Source organism: Numenius arquata, chromosome 2, assembly GCF_964106895.1.
Source record: "Numenius arquata chromosome 2, bNumArq3.hap1.1, whole genome shotgun sequence".
NCBI lineage: Eukaryota > Metazoa > Chordata > Aves > Charadriiformes > Scolopacidae > Numenius > Numenius arquata.
The window spans coordinates 108,026,348-108,047,943 of NC_133577.1; the positions used below are offsets into that span (position 1 = coordinate 108,026,348).

At 39.0% G+C, this 21,596-nt stretch overlaps 1 protein-coding gene across 1 annotated transcript in view; it reads right to left on the reverse strand.

Annotated features, from left to right (window-relative positions):
* Positions 1-7,926: 7,926 nt before the first annotated feature.
* Positions 7,927-21,596, reverse strand: part of ATP6AP1 (ATPase H+ transporting accessory protein 1) — a 54,872-nt gene continuing 41,202 nt past the window's right edge. Inside the window, exons 7-10 of the mRNA XM_074168283.1 lie at positions 21,204-21,445; positions 20,545-20,598; positions 13,780-14,014; positions 7,927-9,073 (exon numbers count right to left, since the gene is read on the reverse strand). Of these exons, the coding sequence (XP_074024384.1) occupies positions 8,864-9,073; positions 13,780-14,014; positions 20,545-20,598; positions 21,204-21,445 (741 nt within the window). The 3' untranslated portion in view covers positions 7,927-8,863. The remainder of the gene's footprint in view (positions 9,074-13,779; positions 14,015-20,544; positions 20,599-21,203; positions 21,446-21,596) is intronic.

Sequence of the window (21,596 nt, forward strand, 5' to 3'; positions counted from 1 at the left end):
TCCTTTCTAACTCACGCTGCCCCTTAAATACAGTTATCGTCGCAGGGCATCTGTTGCATAGCGTGTATTATCCTTGGGCAGAGGGGGAGAGGGCACCACACTGTGCTGACACATCCCCTGTCATTACAGAAACAAGGGATGCCTGACAACTGAAAGAAATCAATGCCAATTTGTTCTTAACTGCTTGGCAGTACAGCAATTACTTCACTGATTAAATCAACAGTTAACTAACAGAAGTAAAATTCAAAAGTTAAAGGAAACTTCACAGTGTCGCTATATAAAATTTTCTCTATTCCAGTTTCAAGCTGTTACGTGATCTGGTGAAGTCCTCCTTTGTTCTCTCTGAGCCTGTTGCCATGGAATTGACTGAAATATCACACAATAAGCACGATAGCCTCTATTTCCTAAACAAATAAGCAGCTTTTCCCTCTGCAAAGGACCACAAATGGTACTTGTGCTGCTCTCCGACGATATGCGTTGCACTTGCCAAATGCTTTTAAGTGCTAAGCTCAGCTCTAAGCAATTGGGTCACCTAAGAGGAAGGACCAGCTAGAAGGTGCTGCCTTGCGTGTGGGCAGAAGGGGGAGTTTTGGACTACACAGTGTTTCCAAATCAGCTCAAGCCCCCCCTCACTTTTGCTGTTTACCAGCAAACGGGGCCATTGCAAACATGAAGAAAAGGGGAAACCAGGTGAGCTTCAACTTGGGCAAAGATTAAAGTCAGACATCCAGGTGGACAACACAGCCGCATGAGCAAAAAGGATGAAACAACAAAAGTTCAATATCTACCTGCCAAATCACTTGTGCCTAGTAGGGAGCAGGATGATACCTTCTTCCTTCGGAGGGGAGCGCTAATGTGCTTTTCAGAAACACTCCTTGTGTTCAGGAGAACATAGATACAGCTGCTGTGCCCACTGCTCACAAGGAGAGAGGAGGGAGAGGTGGACACCTTGCTTCCCCGCTCCCTGTAATGCAAGATGGCATGAGGCAAGCCAGCCCACTGGCTGCAAGGGAGTGTTTGTTTTCCCTGCCTGCTGCGTTCAGAGCGAGCGAACAGGAGATCTGGAAGCAGTCTGACACTGCAGAGTCTCCCCCAGAGCCTGTTTTCAAAAAAAAAATATTGGGATGCTCACTTTTCCCATAGAAGCAGATCCTTTCTCAGAACAAAAGCTTAACTTGGAGAAAAACCTGTTGTTTTTCAAAATATATGCGTTCCTACTGAACAAAGTTTATGATGACAGAAACATTCCTGACATTTTAAAGCAACTGCCACATTTTCCTATATATGTACTTATTTGTTATTCCCCACAGGAAGGAAACTGTGAAGAAGAGAGGAATTTCATATTCTTTATAGGTTTCTTATTAAAACTTTTGCAGCACTTCACAGATTTATACAGAAATCATGGATCCTGTGCAGGTCTTTCAATCTCATTCTAGAGCTGCTGCATGTAAGAAGGATTTTTTTTTTCTCCATTCCTCCATTTTCTAATTGCTAAGATGAATTTATCTAGATGTGAGGAAGTACAGCTCTTTTCATCAGAAGGAGATAAGGTTTGGCCCTTGACTATCGATCCTTCCAGTTTTTGGCTAAAATGTTTTTGAGCAGATGTTGCTCTGGGTTGCTTGTGCTTTTGGAGAGCTTACAAAAATGGAACTTTAGAAAAATTAGGCAATGACTCAGGATCTCCAGTCCTAACCACCTTGGCTAGGACTGAACAGGCTAAGCAAGGTCAGGTTCAGCCAGTAAGACCAGCAGACCGGGTGGCTGCTGACGGGAGCTGTACGGGTGAGTGGCACTGGAGCAGCAGGGCTTCTGAAAGGTGGTGGGAGCGCCACACTGCAAAGGAGTGAGACATAAATCTGTATAACCTTCTCATTAATCCTTCAGGTTTTGGGGGGAAACTGCTAATTTTAGTGTCTTGGCCAAACCATATGGCCTATACAACCAATGTCATCTCACATATAAGCTCTGTTCTTCACTTAATAGACGATTTCACACCATGCTGCAGCACACTAGCAAATAGAAGTTATGTTCAGTCAAAAAGCTGCAGTCTTTCCATACACATGAAGCAATTTCCCTCAATACATTTTGATTTGCAGACCCTTTCTGTATCAGAGGCTCAATTAGTTTCTGGTATGAAATGATTATCACCACAGCACCACCAGTAGAGCAAGGTTAGTAAGTTCCTTAACAGGATTGGAAGCATCTAACAGGTAATTGTTTAAAATCAGACTTAGTATTTAAAGGGAAAAGATCATCCTCCTTCCAAATACACTAAAACAATAATACATAATGACAATAATGAAATTATTTCCTTTAGAACATTAATAACGGACAACATCTTCTCTGCCGCAAGTACCCTTTAAACTTTCTTTCCTGCAAAACATGCAAAGTGCCAGAGCGCAGATTATATTGCAGCTGAAGCTCTGCGCTAACACTTTGGGACAGGAGGCCAAATATATGACAGTATCAAAGAAGGGGAACGCATAAGATATAATTTTAATCACTGTGTAATTTCCAGATACAGCAACGGCCTCACCATAAACAGCTTTTAGAACGAGAGTCCCATTGCACAGCAGCTGAATCCAGCCCTGGATTTGTGGCAGACGCATACACTGCTGATTAGACAAGATGCAGATTTTACTTAATGAGTAACGTGCAATCATACTTAATCTTTGAAGTGAAACCTTTGGCTATTCCAGATGAAAACAATGACCCTACTGAAGGAGTCCTTCACCTTTCTGATAAGGTAATGTGGTAAAAGTAACTAGCTCATGTGTTAACCAAGAGTTTCATAACAAACAGAAGATAGTCATTCATTTGGCAAAAACCTATGTCTGTCTTAATTCTCAGACATCAATTTTATGCAGGGAAGAGTTTTAAGAAAAATGATCATTAATCTTTAGCTTATTTATCTGTTGCCAGAAGCATGCTGAGCCCAACAATCTGACCACTAAACCCTTTCTGCCTCCTTGAACTTCAGAGTTCTATAAAAGCAATTATAGTAGAAATGGGTTCAAATTATGTCACAATATGAGCAAACTTTAAATTCCCTAATATATCCAATAAAGAATTTTTTGTGCTATTTAATGTAAAAAAAACCCAACACACACACCCCCAAAACCAAACCCACACTAATTTCTCTCCATTTAAGTATCTATTAATCACTATTAGACCACACAAATTGGTGGTAGTAAGGCATTAAGGCCTACATTCTGGCCTCAAAACCAACCAAAAACTTCTGTGAAAATCTAAATCAATGAAAACTAATGTACCTGCTTTGCTCTTGCTGTATAAGTACACATCCATGAAAGCCCTACAAGCAAAAGCAGACCACCTATTTTGTAATTGTAATACTAGTTAGTTATAAAAAGATAGATGAAACCTCAGGTTTTTCCATTCAGAATTCAACTGCCTCTTGCAAACATTCTGGGATCCAATTCTGTCACCTCGTGCATGTGGTAAGATAAATGAGGTATAGCTGCAGGATTCCCTTCTCCCACTCATTTTTAGCTACCTCAGAGTTTCTGGAGGGCAGCCAAAGCGGCAGCTCCTGCCTTAGTTTGCAGACAGCCCCAAAGAATGGTTCTGGGAGAGAAAGTTGAAGACCTGGAGGACCTGGGTGTAGGACTCTGGTGAGCACTCAGAAGTACATGGACTCTCACTCTCTATCGAAGAAAAGAGGATGATCTGCATTGCCGCTCCTCTTCCACATTCCTTTTTCCTTTTTATCACTAAAGAGAAGGGTTGAGACCATTGGGGGGCTGGGACGTTCGTGTTCAACAGCAGTCTGAAGATACAAGGTAAGAGAAGGCGGCCACAGCTGGATTTGATGCCTTCTAGGTATCTTTTGCCACGGACAGCCGTTAGGAGTCTTTGTAGCAGGGTGTGAGAAAGAGCACTCCTGAGCCTGCCCTAACATAGTTAGCTGGACTGTTTTCAGGCATGCAGAGACAGAAAACAGGCTGCCCAAAGTGGAGTGGGTCCTGCCTCTCAGGCTATCAGCAATGTAGTCTTTGACCCTGACAAGGCATACAGCATGCTTTGGTTTCCCCTTTTGACAGCTATAATAAAAATCCTTCCCCAATATCACAGTAATGTGTTGAGACATCAGTGTTTGCAGCTATCTGCTTTGCTCCTCTGCCAGGATTTTATTACTCACTGGCAGGAATGACAGACCCAGGCAAGCACCTGCATCTCAGCTACTGTACTGTAAAATCTGATGTATTACATCCTTGGTGGAAAAAGAGAGCACAGCAGCGTGAACTTAATGAACAGCTGAGGCACAGGTATACATGAATGAAAGGCAGAATAGATAGGGACAGTAATGTCTCAAATCGTGCCAGTATGCTTCAGTGAATGATATCTATTAAATAGATAAACTGATCACTCTGCTATCCATATGCACCCATATTTATCCAGAATAAATAGGATACACAAAATTACAATTCAAACATTACATTGGAAAGCCCTTAACTTAGCCACCTTCCAAAAGTACTTTTATGAAAGCATTTGTTGTTTTGGTTTTTTTTTATGTTGCAAACATTATTTTTGCACAGTTTTCATTAACTAAAGAAAACTGCATGTGATATCATGGTGACTGTACACCATTCATTTTATGTTACTTCCGCACAACTAGTTAAAGGGGTATTAAGACAGACTTGAAATGGGTTTCTCAGTCTTCCAGTGGACACCCACAATGCCATTTGCAATGCAGAAAAGATATGATTCTATGATCCTATAATTCTATGATCATTCAGTAAAGTATCTTCTATCATGGCAACAATAATGATACATAAAACTAAGTTCAACTATAATAATTCAAGAACATACCAGGTCCGAGTGTTATACAGAAATCCAGCCAATCCAGAACAGGGAACCTGTGTTCAAACAGGAGCCATACCTAAAGTGGTGATGAGTATAAGCAAGCTACTTCATTTGTGGGACATCAATAACAGATGATCTGCTCTTGGGCTCAGTCACTGTCGTAAGTCTCCTTTCCACCCACACAGGTAAGAAGACTAAGAAAGACACCGTCCCACATTGTGGAAGTGAGAAACGGCTTACTTAGGGAACCACCCCTTGGCAAGATCTCATTTCTTTCTTTTTTTTTTTTTTTTTCCTCTGCACTTCAATAATTTTTAAGCCTTTAGAAATCTGAGTTCTGAAGAAACAGCTCTTTTCTTGTACCTCTGATTATCTTAGGACGTAGCTTCTCATGGTCATTCCTTGTTTTCAGCATCTCTAGTTTCCCCTGTGTGAACCCCAGCTTATGCTGAAATAATTACAGAGCCCTGTAATGGCTGGACATTGTCTAATAATTCCATTGATTTAGATTTCCATATTCGTTATTTATCAGGCACCCAGAAGGAAAGGAGCAGCCAATTACTTCATCAAGTCTTCTCTTGACAGTTGGAAGGACTTCTCTTCCTTTACTGCCTACATAAAAATACTACTCTTGGACTATTTCTATAATAATTCTGTTTCATTTTAAGTCATTGCTGGGTTTCCACATGGTTTGTGAAATACGTAATTTTGCAAGCAGAGAAACCAACAGACCAGGACACAAAGCAAACCTGTATCGGGTCAGGAGGTTCAGATCCTAGCTCCATCTCAGCTATCCCCTCCAACAAATGATCATTGCTGAATTTCATGAGGAAATACCTTAACTTATGGCTTCAGGACTTTTGTGTCTAGGTTTGGGTTTTATCTGGCTTTAATCTTGATTTTTCACAGTTAAACACATTTTTTCACATTATGCCATTGTTTTTTGATAGCTTCTGATATTTTTTCTTGAAAAAGTTTCATTTATTTGTATATTTGAAAATAAAACCAAAGCTTCTATTTTTCTTACTGACGCTCTTTCCCATCATCCTCTTTATCTTTATTAAATTATATTGTACTTGGTAGGGAAATGAGCTAGCACTCACAGAAGCCAGTACTTCTGATAACTTCAGTGAGCTCTGGATGAAGTCCTAAAGGCTCACACCTTGCAGACAGAGCTAATATTCTGGCTGGAACAGCTCCCGAAACAGGCATGTTTTAACAAGTACACCTGTGACTAAGCTGAATTGTGAAATCAGTACACAGAACTGGAAAGCCCCTGAGAAGTTCCTAACTTTATTCAGTAAGGTAGACAAACACAGGCAGGTGCAAAATCCTGCTAGAATTTCCTGAGGCCCAGACCTATTTAAAAAGAAGGAATCCAGCCCTGCTGAAATCAGTCATCAGCTGTCATTGTCTCCGACCTCAGGGCAGCATGCTTTGCAGCTGCAGGGGTTTGAGATGGCATGGGGACTCCAGCAGCACACATGGTCCCCTGATGTGGTCTATTGGGTGTCCGTGTCCAGGTGTTGGCAGCAGGGGTGGCCCCTGTGAGAAGAGGCCAGAGCTCCTGGGTAGGTGTCTGCCAGCCAGCCAAAGTCAACCCACCACACATGGACAAAGAGCAGTTTAAGAGAGACAAAGAGAAGAGAGTCTCTTCTAAGAGGGACTGGCTGTTGTCCCCAGAGTGCAGTCTACCTGTCCCCCAGGACAGCTAGCGCTGTGGGTAGTTCCCTTCCTTTTCTGTTGTTTTTCCCAGCACAGACCTCACAAAGATAACCTTGCCATATCAAGGGCTACAACACAATGCTTGAGTTTTCCATCACAGGGAGAAAAAGAGTACATGCCCCTACAGGCCATACTTGCCCGTATTCATGGTATCATTGTTGCGAGAGAAGGTAGAAGGAGAAAGCTTCCCCCTCCCTCCCACCTCCCAAAATGCCTTTCCTTTCACCCTAGAATGTGTAATACCAAACACAGCAGACAGTTCGGTCTGGTTTTTTTCTGAGGTCTTCAGTTTTACTGCATCAGCAAAAAGCTAATCCAACAAACATCTCTTCCAACATCTGTTCCAGTTTGATCTCTTCTGAAAGAGGCGTATCATCTCTTCACCATGGTACAGCCTATAGGAGACTGTTTCTTCCTCTTCTCCAGAGTCCAGCCCAGGCAAGCAAGGGAGGGTACAGTATCCCTAGTGCCACAATCAGGACATTGTGAGCTCTAGGAGAGTCCACAGGCTCAAGGGGAGGCTGGACAAATTAATGAACTATAACTATATCCAGAGTTATTAAATAGACACCATGTCTGAGGCTGAGGAAGTCCCTGAGCTTAAATGGTTGAAACTGGTAGAGCATCTGCAGCAAGTAATACCATGTGGTTGCCATAGTCATACCACTGCTGGAGATAGGATCCTAAGCTGGTCTTGTAAAGCTGTTCTTTGGCTCCTGTATACTGTCACTGCTGAACACAATCTGTTCCAAATTTTGTTGAATCTAGATAAAAGTCATAAGAAAGCTTTCTACAAACCAAGCCCTTTGTAATAGCCTTCCTGTCTTGTAGCTATCAGTTGCATGACTATTATGTCAATTTTCAATGTCCCATTCATGTAACTTGCTTTGAAAGGGGAATTGATAAAACAAGTCCAGTTGTCTCTCCTGGTGACTAGTTTTTTGCAACAAAAAAAAAAGTAACTTTCTAACACAGCGTTTTTGTATAGATCAAATGCCAGTACTCTGAGGTTTTGAAAAACATTTGAGAAAAATACTACAGCAGAGAAGTCACCTCTGCTAGTTACCTGCCAGCTTTCTTTTTGTTTTCCAGGTCAGGATTGTATGATTCAGGAGGAATAGCTTCAGACAGCATTTAAGTTACTTCTTTGACTGCATAATAAAAATGTGACATCCAGGAAAGATGGGTAGAAACTATTGTTGGTCTAGTTAAATTTTTGATTCTAACTGTCTTTCCTTTGTATCATTGTCCTATGACATGGATCAAGATCAGAAAAGTTAGAATTTTTCTCATGTGATGAATGTAATTTTGTCAAAGTGATATTTTTTGTTCTTTAACTACTAATACAACATGCACAGTCATAACAAAACATTACAGAAGAGAGAATGAAAATGTTATTTTTACTGTTTTTTTTAACCAATTTATTCTGTAGTCAGATTGCCCAATGAGAAGATGTAGCATCTTTTACTAATCGCAAAAGAATCCAGCACAGTCCAAAAGTTTTCGGGCTTCTGGAATCATTGAGATAACCATAAACATGCTCAGACTTAAACAGTACATTAGTACAGTGCTTCTAATGACTTTCTATATTTTTTTTTTCCTTTTTTGCACAAATTTCATAACTATTCCAAATATAGGTGGAAAAGGAGGGGTGCTAAGAAAATTACCTTATCTCTGTTAAGATGCTGATTTTAGGTTATGAGCTTGAAAAGTTACATCCATTGCTATGATGCCAAAAACAATTTTGTGTTCGGTTTGGACAAGGACCTATCTTGCTGAGTAACTCCATCAGCTGTCCATATATTTTGAAAAGACTTTTCAAGAACATTTATTTAGTGACTTATACTTTATTAGTTCTGTACTTTTCTGGATGGTTTTCTCAAGAGAAAAAATGCCAAGAAACAGTTCAGCCTTCTTAAGATATAGCATCAACATGATATACTTACTAAAGAGCCGTTAGAGAGACCAGTAGTTTCAATGTATAGTTTCCTATCTCTGTTGTGGTATCCTTTTCTTTGCCAATAATAGTTAATTTGAAGGCAGTTTGTACTGGTCTTTCTAATATCCAGATAGAGTAATAACCTCTACAGCCTCACCTCACACCCTTAACACAGATAGCTATTACCAAATGATGGTAATAACAAGTGAAATTATTATTGCTGCCAAGAATAGGTATCTTTTTTATATGTAGTTTAATTACCCCTTTCTGCTATGATATCTTTTTAGGTTACACATATTATGAAGTAAAATGTTATAAAAATCATAAATATCAGACCAGGAAAAGCTGGAGCAGCATTAAATCAGTCCACGGCTATTCTGTCTGAGGAACTGACAGAGCTGGACCTTTGGGATCATCAAATCTGCTGTTTGTTGTGAGCTGCATGATCATATGGATTCCATAGGTCAGGATCCACAGTAAAATTATAGATGTCACCAAGCCCATCCAGATTCCAGGAGTGAAGAAGCCTGTGCAGTCACTTGCATAGGAAAACTGGTTGTTTTCAATGTTGAAGCCTTGAATCTGAGAATGAAGAAAAGTAGATAAACAAGTGCAATTAAACATGGAGCGTAGGCCCCAGTTTCAGGATGTATGTGGTAATTACAAAAACCACACCTGTTAATTATCACTCACACTCTGCCCATTAAGAAAGACTGAGAACCAAATCGTCTGCATAACAATTTTCCAAGTGCCCTTTTCACCCAGGAAATTAAAGACGCAGAGGTAATTTGTTTGGCAAGAGGGAGTTTTCCCACTTCAAAAGTTTGTGTTACTTTTAGAAGTAAAGTCCCAACGGGGACGCGTGATCAGTATAGCTCAATGACCGCTTAAGAACCAGAACACCCAAAGCACTCAAAGGCATGAGAGTTAAAGTCCCCACAGATCATGAGATTTGTCGAAATACCCTGGATTTTTAGCTAATAACTGCTTGACAAGCACAACTCCTGAAACCTACTTTAAAATCCCTCTAATGAAGATGACCTTTTTGGCTGAGTTTTAGTGAAAGTTCAAGGAGAAAACCATTGTGAAAACTTACTTCCCCTCTCCTTAGACATGAGAGACTCAAAACAGGAGAAAGGGCTTGCTTCATTGAGGTGTTGGATCTGTGTTATCTATTAACATATGAAACCCATATAAACTTTACCAGCAGTTAAAAAAAATCTGTAATCTCTCCCCTTTGACTGGATTCAGGAGGTCTGTCGCTGGCTGAGCTCCTGTCGTATTATTTTCCTCAGAAAAAACAACTGATTTGAGTATCTATTCTTGGCATAGACACCAATTTTGCAAAAAGCATCAAGAAACTAAGTGCCTTTGAGACCACTATCCTTCTAAAAATTCTGTTAAAACCAGTCAAAGGATTAGAAAACTATGAAGAAAGGGAAGACAATCCCCCTGCTCTAAACCCAGGCACATAATGACATAAGCACTGATTCCTTCAGAAGAAAGGGAATCTAACTGCTGGAAGAAAATGAAGGAAAGAAAGAATGAATCTGATCTGTGTTTTTGAATCTTTCTTAAATAATTTTATAAAGAAAAAATGAAGACTGGGATTCTTATGTATTTACAGATTCTTTGAAATAGGTGTGTAAGGAAAGCACATAAATCCATCAGTAAAGAAATAAGACCTTAAAACTTAGTATTTTCTATAAAATATTACAAAATAAAATAAAATAAAATATTATTTTATTTAAATCACGTCTCTTGCCAGGCAGTAAGCAAGGAAGCAGAAGATCATGGATTTCTACATTTCTGTGTTCCCATTCTATGATTAGTCTACGCTTTATGACAAAATAAACAAAAAGCTTATGGTAATAAAAGGCTTTGTACTTCCTAGGAAAGGTATTTGGTACAAACTTTGAAGAAATTAGTATGTGGCTTGTATACCATGCTACACCAATAAGCACTCTGGGTTTGAATTCATTCATGGCTCAGGCACCTAAAGTTAATGTATATGCAATATGTGTGTTAAGACTGATGTCTATACCTTCCAGAATGCTGATTAATAAAACTATTATCATATGCAGAATTAAGGGCTATTTAGGTACTGTGGAGGTGAAGACAATTTTAGCTATTCAAGCTTTTCTGGGCCTCTTAGAAGAACCTTTCCAAGTCAGATAAAGGTAGCTAACTTGCAAATACTGCTTGCTTTCAGTATAGGCAGTCAGACTTCTGATTAAAGCAGGATTAGCAAAAATAAGCTTTTGGGTTAGATAACAGTTTGCACAGTTTTAGAGAATACAGGTGATTACCAAAGCCTTTGCTTGTTAAGCCACTGCTTTGACAACAGATGAGAATGTAAGAGTCATGAAATGTAGTCTGAAAGACTTATTTACAATACAAAGCAGAAATCAGGTGATGATTTATGTCACTTATGTTCCAAAAATGCATTGAAATCCTGGAAAACAATACACACTTGTTACTACATTTATAAGAACGCTCTGAAGCACTTAACAGGTATATTTGGTTTAGAAAGGCTTTGCCTCTTCTGATTTAGAGCCAGAAATATTGAATTTTATTATGTCAATCCTATCGTGGGGTTTTTTTTTGAAGCGGGGTTATGCTTATTGAAGCTTCGAGGTGAAAGCTTTAATTGTACATTCTTAAAATGCTGTATCTACTTTTAGGCGGGAGATGAAGTATATGCAGGGTTCTTTTCTTGTTTTTCTGAAGCTTTATCATTTCTGTGGGGGTGTTAGATCCCAGGTGGGAGATGAAAATGTGACTCCTAGCAGCATTTCTACCTATAGAAAAGTTAAAAATACTTACATGTGATTTTCTAATTTTTATGAATGTAAATGCCTTTTGGATACAGGCCTCTGTACTGTGGAAGCTTTAATTTTAATGTTTGGACAAGTATCATTTGTCTTGGTTACACTACTCTGCACTTACTGTTAATTGTGAAAATATTCTTTTGAATGGAGTTTTCTCATCATGTGACCTTTGACAAAGCCTTCAAGTAAAACCTGTTGTTTTCATGGCTCTAAAGTACACTGTACATCTAATTTTTGAACTTTGAAATATTTAACCACAAAGAATCCTAATATTCTTGGCTTTAAAGTTTCTGGCAGTTTTTCTTAGGAACAAAGGGGCTTCTAAACCACTATGACACATAGTAAAGAAAAGCAGTGCTTTCAGTGGCAGCCTCCTCTTTAACTTCATAGACAATTCTGAGATCCTCTCAAAACGATAAAAGCTATCATGGTAGAACAACCATTCCTCTAACAATAACAACAAAACCAACAAAAAGCCCCAACAAAACCAGATCAGTACTTTTGGTACTATGTACAGCTATGAGTGGTGGCATCCTAGGCTATGAGCATTCCACAGAGGTTCTTCAGGTGGCAGTGACTGAGCCAGCTCCAGAACTAAAGTAAAAGGCTGTATCAGTTCAGCCTTGCCTTGGAACAAGCTGTGCAAGGCTTCACTGTGTGGGTGCTGTGTCCCTCTAATACAGTGGTACTCTTTTCAGGACCTAATGTTGCAAAGTGCAATTATATCAGCTAGACTGGCATTGGATTCTGGTTTCTAATTCGTTGCATAACATTAACAAGATAATCATGTTCCTCGGTTTCAGTAACAGGATTTTGTGTTGGCTGAAACCACTGAGCCACATTCCATGTGCTTGTTTTCACTGTGCAACAGAGCTTGGGAGTTTCTAAAACTCATTCTAGAACAAAGATATTGAGATCAATCAGAGTTCACTACGTCAGTGGGAGATACCTGTAAAGGTATGATCTAGTTCAGATAGAAATGAGCCCAGAAGGGTGACTTTCTGTTTTCTCACACAACACAGAAGATCAGAACAGGACTTTTCAGGTTGTGTTCCATGTTTAGGACTTGATCAGAAAAAAAGGCCTTCCCCAAGAGGAACTGGAAGTTCTCTTTGAACAGTGGAAGCAGTTCCTACTCCAAAACAATAAGGAAGGTGGGAAACCTACTACTTCCACTCTTGATCAAGACCCCAATGAAAGGATGGGTACTAGGGATGGAGCAAAACCTCTCTCTAAGCTTTGGGAAGGCAGCAGTATCAATGTACAAAGAAATTCAAGGAACAGATACATTATAAGTGGATGCTTTTTATTTTTGTAGCCCATATAGTTTCGTAGCCTAGTGATGCCAAAGTCTAACTTCAGAGTTGACTAGGCAAAGTGTAGTTGCATGGACGCAGGTATTTTCAGGCCTTTCCATAAAAAATACCATCAGGAGGAACCTTTACAACATTGGTGTGTATTGCTCCATTGCTTCTCAACTTGATCCTGGAACTTGTGAAAAATAAATCTCAGCACCAATGCTGTTCTTTTGAAATTTCCATTGTTTAAGCAGAACTGTCAAACCTGGACTCAGATTATTGAGATTTGGTTTGTTATCGAAATAATAAATACAACTATAAGCAGCATTTGTATCCAGCTATCATGGGGTTAGCTCATCTTTGACAAACAGAGTCCAGTTTAGAATTATTCCTATCATTTCCATGATCTTTTTAATCAGAGATCCCTTAGTGCAATAGTGTTTTAAGATATAAATGTTGATGTGCTTTCCTTAAGTCAAGATAAATGCTCAAAATAATAAATACACAATCATCTACACCTCACATATGCAGTCTGTACTACTGCACTAAATGTACTGAAAATCTATGCCTCATTAAAAAAAAAAAAAGCCAACTGCTTTCCTTCCTGGCCATGCGGGACCTAGTATTGCTCCTGATTGAAGTCCATGGCAAACCTTCCATTAAATCTAATTGCACCGGGCTTTGTTTCTGTCTGTAGGAGTACAGACAGTCTATGTCACTGAAAACAGTAACCACACTAAGCTGTAGTTTCCCAGGTAAACAAAATGCAAAGAAATCAAATAAAAACAAAGTAAGCAGCCCAAAGCCACCCACCTAAGAGGCCCATGTTTCCAATAGCAGCCCAATTCATTAAACTGGCATGGGGACTTAGTCATTCTTTGCCTGATTAAGCGCATTTGGGTTTATTGGTTTTTCTTTTCTGTGGACAACTTCATAGTTTATTGTTTTTCAAAGCTGTGCTTTCATGTTCTTATTGTTGAGCAACTGCCGTCTTTTTTACCCCTTTATTGAATAGCTCACCTAGGGGGAACAGCTTTTCTTTTACATTTTCCCTCAGGCTGAAATGAAAGTGAGGGCATTATGAATGTGTGTCGTTCAACACCTACAATAGCAAGTAATAGTTCTTGGAATTATCTCTGAAATGTCAATGTGTACTCACTTGCAACCTGGAAATGAAAACATCCCAGTTTTTTGCCTCGTTGGATGGAATCAGCCTTGCAGGATAGACATTGCTTGTTCCCACCAGCTGACAATGAAATGAATACTCTGCAGGAGCAGAGATGACAGAAACATTAAATTTAGCAAACTTTTCTCCATCTTGTACAATCTCAACTGAATCTAAAGTGGACCAATTTCTAGCCGAGGCTCCATAGAACTTGTTGGACATTAAAAACCTAGAAAGACAACAGAGAGGAAAAAAAAGGTCAAAATGACAGAAGGAGAAAGTTAATATTCATTTGATAAAGTACTGGTGGCAGATAAAGATTCACTACTGGTAGCTGCAAACATCACAGTTAGTATCTTAGCTTGGCCTCCCATGTCATTGGGATTGTTCATAAGAGACTTTGTGAATATGTTTTTACTACTTCTCAGAGTCTCATCTCGCAAGCACAGCTTTCCATAGCCATGGCAGGCAAGGAGCAAATGTGATTTCATTCTTCAAGGGCCTCTGCCCCTGCCATATTTCATCAGTTACCAACAGTCTATAATCAGCGGAGCAGAACCTGAGAGACTGTCAGTAGGCCTGCAGGGGCGCTCAATAAACGTTTCATGGGATTTTTTTTTAAATTGCTTATATGATAGGTACAGGCATGATAACCGTTCCGATTTATCATTGCAATTCTTCCTTGCCTCAGATGCCAAAATGGCAATTTGCCTTTGCAAATGTCTGAATTTGCAGTAGAAGATAGAGTTTTCTCTCACTGGAGAGTGTGGAGGGGTCGTCTGCTCTGGTTTCCCAATTTGTAGCGAGTTAGACACAAATAAATGTTTTCTCATTTTGAAAAGGTCTGTGTATGTGCCGTATTGCAGAAGTTTCCAGCACTTTATAATCATGGGATTTATATATATGTTACTACCGCTGCAGCCTGAACATCTCCCAAATGTTTTGAAATACTACCACTTTTTACCCAGTTACCTTTTGGTATTCGAGTTAGCTCATAAGGAAATGATAATCTTTTCTCCTTATTGTATGTTGCTTAATACTTTAACCCTACCTGGTCTATGTATGTATGTATTGTTCTATATAGTTTGCTGAAGATTTTTTTCTGCTTATTGATACCACAAAGAATTGACAAGAGGAATCTTTTTAGCAATAAGTGAGACTGAAATGAAATATTCTAATATGTCTGTCCACAATGGGTAACACAGTATGTGGATTTTAAAATTTGGGGTAATACTTAGATGCAATTATGACAGGTTTGAAAAATAAGCAGTCATCTATAGATGTGGCACAATATAGAATATTTTCTGTTCTATTTGGTGTATGTCTATATAGAGAGATCATTCTCTGTTGTAGAATATTGTTTGTTCAAATCAGTCGCTTTCAGCAGCATGTCATTCACACAACACAGAGTCTAAACTCAACACAAACAATGCTCCTTAGGAATAACACAAAATTTGACAGGTTGCTACAGTAATTGAGCCTTTCCTTTTTTCTTTTTTTTTTTTTTTTTTTAATAATCTGTGGCTTTTGATTCATATAACTTCATAATCCTCGAGAATTTAAAAATGCTCAGAAGGAATCCTAGAACTCAAAGTGTCATTCAGATGAGAAAAGGGTGTTTTGTCATATGGCACTCCTTATGTTTTGAGCCTAAACAGCTCTTTCCATACGACATTTAGCTGCAAGCATCAGTGAAAAAGAAAAACACAGTTGAATTTCATCTAGTAAACTTTCACAAATATTTATGGTAAATATTATATTGTTATAGTGATCAAGTTACAAAATTAAAACATGTATTAGCCTAGATATGAATTGCTTTTCCTGCCATACAGCACAATCTGAGCAGAATTTCCATGGTGTCTCGGTAGCAATGCTATAGGCGCTAGCTGAAGGCCAGTTATAAACACAGAGAAGTTTACTTAAACGCTCATGTTGAGCACAGATGTGGGTGTGCTCTGTACTTTTGTTGAGCAGATAAGAAAAGTGGTAAACAAGGAAATTCTTTGGTGACTTACCATATGAACAAACAAGTTTTATAAGGCCATGTATGTGAGTACAGTCTAAAGTGACCTCCAAGAGAACGCTGTCTCTTCACATTGCACCAAAGACTAAAGTTTTCTGTTTCTTGCAGATTTATGAGAATTGATGTTCTAATTAGTGAACTGTGGTTCACTTAATAGTGGAGCATGGTTAACTTAACAATACAGGCTTTTATCCTTAGCGTTTTTCCAAACAACTAGTAGTGAATAGCCCACAACAAGCACACACTTAACTGATAACTGATAGAATCAATTAAAATTATTTAACCATAATTAATTAAATGTCAAAAAAGACATTCAAACAACAAAAATAAATAGACTTAATTTAATATTTTATTTCAATATTTTAAATTTTATATTTTTAGTTTAATATTTTTTCAGATGAGTAGATAGCAAATAGAATGAGCACAGTATAGCAAATAAATTACAAGGGGAGGAGAGAGAACAAAGATTTTATCTACACAACCGAAAGTACCTTGGTTTTATAGAAAATGCCGTTTTCATACTAAACATTAGAGACAATACAGGAAGGAAACTGTCACACAGACATTATGTACTTTATGTATTGTGGCACAAGCAATTCCTGGTCATAGGCCAGACTCCCTTTGTGCTAGATAACCATATGAACTCTAAATGTCATCACCTGTTACTGATCACCATCTCAGGTGGCTATTCTTTACAAGGACAGCTATTTCTGAAGAGGAAGCTCGCTGGAATTACTACTGTTTCAAAGGCTCAAAGAGAAACACAACTGTTAGGTAAAAGTTCTTGAGTCGGTCCTGTTCCATGCATTCTATAAGCAACAACAGTCAAGCACTTACCAATGCAAGTGGCAAAAATACTAAGGAAGTTTTGTCCCCCCTAACGCTCTGCATTTCCATCCGCTTTGGCACCTTTTCCCAGAGATGACAGACAGATGCTTGAACAGCTGGATGCCATCAGCAGCTGAGAGAGCTGAGATTATGCTTCTATGCTTCTGCCTACTGCTCCTACCCGTGCTGCAGCAGTGGTTCACTTTTCTGAAACCAGCACAGCTAGAAACACTCAACTACCACCCCCTACAGCTCACCTCTCTGTGGCAAGCACAGGAGGATGAACGGGACTGCTGCTTTTGCTGGAGGGAGAAAGAGGGAGATGGCAGCTGTTTGCATAGGATAAAGCAGCTATTCCAGCTGCTAGTAGGAGGTGGGATATGACCAGCTGCTCCACACGAGGCCATAGACTAGTGGTGCTAAGGGCAGGCTCTGGATCCAGCTCATGCTGCTGAGGTTAGAGCCTCTTTTATTGAGGAATAAATTCAGCTATTTGAATGTAGTCCTCTCTGGTGTCATTTTCTGTCTTCAAGGGATGCTCTCCTACACCTAAGTAAAAGGCCTTTACAGGGGGAAAAAAATGCAGCAATGGTTCTCAACTCTCTTCCTTCTCACCTCTTTGCCCTGCTTGTGTCCTATTTATTGAGGCAGACTAATCGTACCAAGGAGTCATCTTGAACGAGACATGTAATCAAAGTGAACCAGAAGGGGGAAACAGAGGTTGTAATGTATCTCTGTGGATTTTAGAAGCTCTTGAGACTAGACATACTGAGATAAACAAAGTGAATAAAGTGTTCCTGAATCATTAAAAGGCCAACAGATTGCTCTGGTTCTGTTGAGCATATCTTATTATTTGCATTATATGACATGCAATGTTCTATTATGGTAGCTAATGGAGGCCTAAAATGACATGATTGTCTCTTAGATCAAGAGATAATCCAACATAAAGCAGCACAAATAACCAGGTGCGTCTTTAGCAGAAAGCTATCTTTATAAAGACTTCTGAGGTGCTGTGGGTTGATGCCAGCCAGCAGCCAAGCACCCAGGTAGCTGCTTGCTCATTCTCTGCCCCCAACAGGACAGCGGGTAGAACAGAAAGTGCAAAAATGGGGAAACTTGTGGAATGAGATAAAAACAGCTTAATGAGTAAAGGAAAGAGGAAAAAAGGCAATGCAGAAGCAATCACTCACTACCTCCCACAAGCAGACCAATGCACAGTGAATCCCTGAGGAATGACTACCCTGGAAGCCACCCACCCATCTTCTTCCTCTACTCCATTTTTTATTGCTAAGCACCTGTGTCACACATGAAAAATAATCAATTTAGGCATTTTTGTGTCTAAACACCCTGAGGGGCTCTTAAAAACCTAGATCACACCTGGCCCAATGGAATAAATCAAATTCTCCTTCAAAACACAGCCAGCCTATGCTACTTTAATTACTCGCTGGGCATGACAGCGGGCAGGACTTCACCCACTCTCTTTTCAAGTCCTCACGTATTGCTGAGCATGAGTTTTTTATCCCAGCTTCAGGGGCTGTTTATGCATTTTGATATCTAGTTGTAATGTATTCAAGCAGAAGCACAGGTCAAGCGAAACTTTGTGAGTATTTCTGCTTTTACTACAATGGGCTTAAAGGATGTAAAAAAATATTCCAGAGTAAGAGAGAAAACATGAACCATTCACCTTTTGTACTGATAGTCTCCTTTAATTTACAGTCAGTCTGTCTGCAGAGTTGCTTCAAATTTCTTCTCTTCAGATGCACCTCAGATTCATGATCACATTAAAGTTTTCTCCCAATAATTAATTAAAATTATAAGATTTTAACAAGCAGATGACTAAGCATAAATCTGAATAATCCTCATTAAGCCAATATGCATGCACTAACATCACATTTTATCTTCTTATGCCTGCTGCAGCAATCAAAATCTAAAATAAATGTTTTAACTGCCAAAGTATTTTTTTCTATAGTAGCATACTAAGGTTTACAATTTGCTGTTGTATAGTTGAACAAAACCTGTTAACTACTTTAAAGGAAACAACCCCTCTTGGATCTATCAATTAACTTGGTAGCTAGTTTTGCAGCAGAGTGTCCTGCTCCACGGGATTTTCAAGTGCTTTATGACTCATGTTATTTTATTGGAACTGTAATTTTACTAGAAAGCATGGTATTATGCTGAGGATGGTCGTATTCAAGACAAATGTAGAAAGCAACCAGATTCATTCATACAGAAAGAGATTACAGGAGAGCAGCTAATGAGCAAAGGAGAGCACCAGTATGAGCAAAGACACAGAATGAGAATCCAGGGAACTGTTTTGGTGGGTCTGTCTGAACGAGAGTGAGACAGGGGCAGCAGAGAGTAGACAAAGAAGCACCAGGGAAGCATAAGAGAGAGCAATATTTTGTGACTTGGAGTAAAAGTAACAACACAACTTGGGCAGAATCTTGGTTTGAGATCAGTATTTTTGGAATGGTACACAAGGAAAATGTTTCCTTAATTCCCCATTGTGTTCAGGGAAATGCATGCCCCTTTCATAATTTAAAGTATTGAAACCAAGAAATGCCTGACTCCATCACCAAGGACAAGTCTCAAGGATCCTATACAAAGCTAACTACAGTAGTCAAACAGTAAAAATACTATACTAACAGCAATGTTATCTGTACATTATATTCTTTCACAAAGCTCTAGATGCTTGGGGGGGAGGAGAGATGTTAAATAACAAAGCATGTTTGGTTTTTTGTCACCTATCATGATCTCTGATGATGACTGCAAGTGTCTCTATGCACTCCGATACAACGCCAAATACATCACTGTGTTCAACACAAGTCCTTCTGGGGGTCCTCTTACCTAAATGTAGAATGTCCTTCTATCTCATTGTAAATAATGGTGTTTACTCATTCGTGCTTATCATCTTGGTGCCACATGCCTCTTTTACTCTCCTACCAAAATGTTGTTCGAGCTCTGATTGTCTTCTTCATTATTACTTTAAACTGCCTCTCTTTGGTTTCCTTGGATTTCAATTTCCCTTATTCAAGATGTCAAAAGCTTTTTCGATGGCAAAAGCCATTTTTCCTCCTGCTGCCCAAGCAAGCATCCAGTTCATCCCCTGACATAGACAAATTTAATTCAGTGCAAGTTCCTGGGCCCAAGTCTTTCCCAAATAAATTAAGCAATTAACTGAGGTGCCTAAATGAAAAAAGCAGGTCACATTATCCTAGCCAGAGGTTAAGAAAATATTTTTAACTGTTATTCCTGCTGCTGAAGAATGAACTGAGGTTTGTGGACCAGCAGCTGTATGGCAGCCCTCAAACAGTAGCAGATGCTTTCCCCATCCTCAGAATCCATTAGAGACAGCAACAGCATCAAGTTCTCCCTTTGACTTTTCATCCCAAGTCTTCCCATTCCCTAAATATTCTTCCCTTTTCTAACTGCAGAAGAAATGTGGTCTTGTCATCATCCATGGAGGAGAAAAATTATGAGTTTTTGCACCCCTCATTAGCCACAAACTAGCTCTGACAGACTACACCACTAATCCACATTAGTACTAAACGCAGCCCTGGCCATGCAAGTAGACTTCAGCCCCTAGAACTGTTTACAAATCACAGTTAGATCTCCCCGTGACGAGATCGCGGTCTGATCCTATCAGCAAAATGGGATGTTTCACACACCGGTACTTTACAGTATAATTATTGGCCTATACCACTTTTTCAAAACTTTACCTGAGCCTATTAATGTATTCTCTATATAAAGACTGTATTATTGTTCTCCTGTTTAGTAACTCCTCAGAACAGAAACCAAACCATAATTTTGAAAACATTTTCACTTAACTCCTCCTCTATTTTTAGTCCTAATTTACAAACAGGCTTTGTACATCACAAAGATCTATTGAAACATAAATCATAAGTTACCTTATCTCTAGGCTGCTGATTCCATTCACTGGGTTTGCGTATTTTAATGACAGTCTGAGAACAAGAAACAGATTTTTAATGTTAGAGTAGTCAGCTTTAATTAGATCACTGTGACATTTCAATCGGAGGGAATATTCTAAATCAATAGGCAATTACAAAAGTCATACAGCAAAGGTTCAGTACACAAAAAAATATGACAAAATATTTCTCTAATTTTCTTGACCCAAGAGCAGGTGCGTCAAAGTAAAGGAAAACAGAGATCATGTTTCATTAATGTACTTCCAGCTGAATTATTACTGAACTGGCAATATTCTCCTTCAAGGGAATTTTACAATTAAATTATGGTCTCATTAGCGCCAGTGGAGATTTCTGTGATTGTAAGATTGGGCACAGGAAAATTTTTTTTGACCAAATATAAACAAACATGGAAGCAAGGAATGTAAGAGGAAAAAAAAAAGTGAAAATTAGAGGCTGCATCTGAACCATTTCTGTGGTCCTGACTCAATCTTTTTCTGCTAAGAATATCTAATTTAGTTGGGTTTTTTTTTTGGATGCTTTAGAAGGAGAAAATTAAAATAGTATTAACTTTACATTGCACCATTTCTGATTAGCTTTCAGAATCACAGGTATTATGATATGAAATTTCTTGTGCTACTCACGTTGTGTTGGTGCTTGAGCACTCAGAGGAAGAAGTATCCACATTCCTGGTTACAAATGTTGCATTTGTCAAATCTATAAAAACTGAATTGTTGGCTTTGAGGCTGAAATTACTAGCATAAAAAAGGATGCATGTATCATTTCCAGTGGTCACATTCAGAGGAGGATATGATAAACTGTCTTCTTCCTCAGTGGCCATTAATTGTCGCCTTAATTCCCACATCACATCAGTTCTTCTTGAAATCTGGAATAACAGCACATTAACAACTCATCTCCTTTGCAAGAGATAACATCAGCTGAACACAGACCTTCACCACTCTGTACCATGAGCACCCACCCTTCTTAAATCCTCAGTCAATCTCAGTATTTATTATTGTTTGTCCATTTAATTGGCA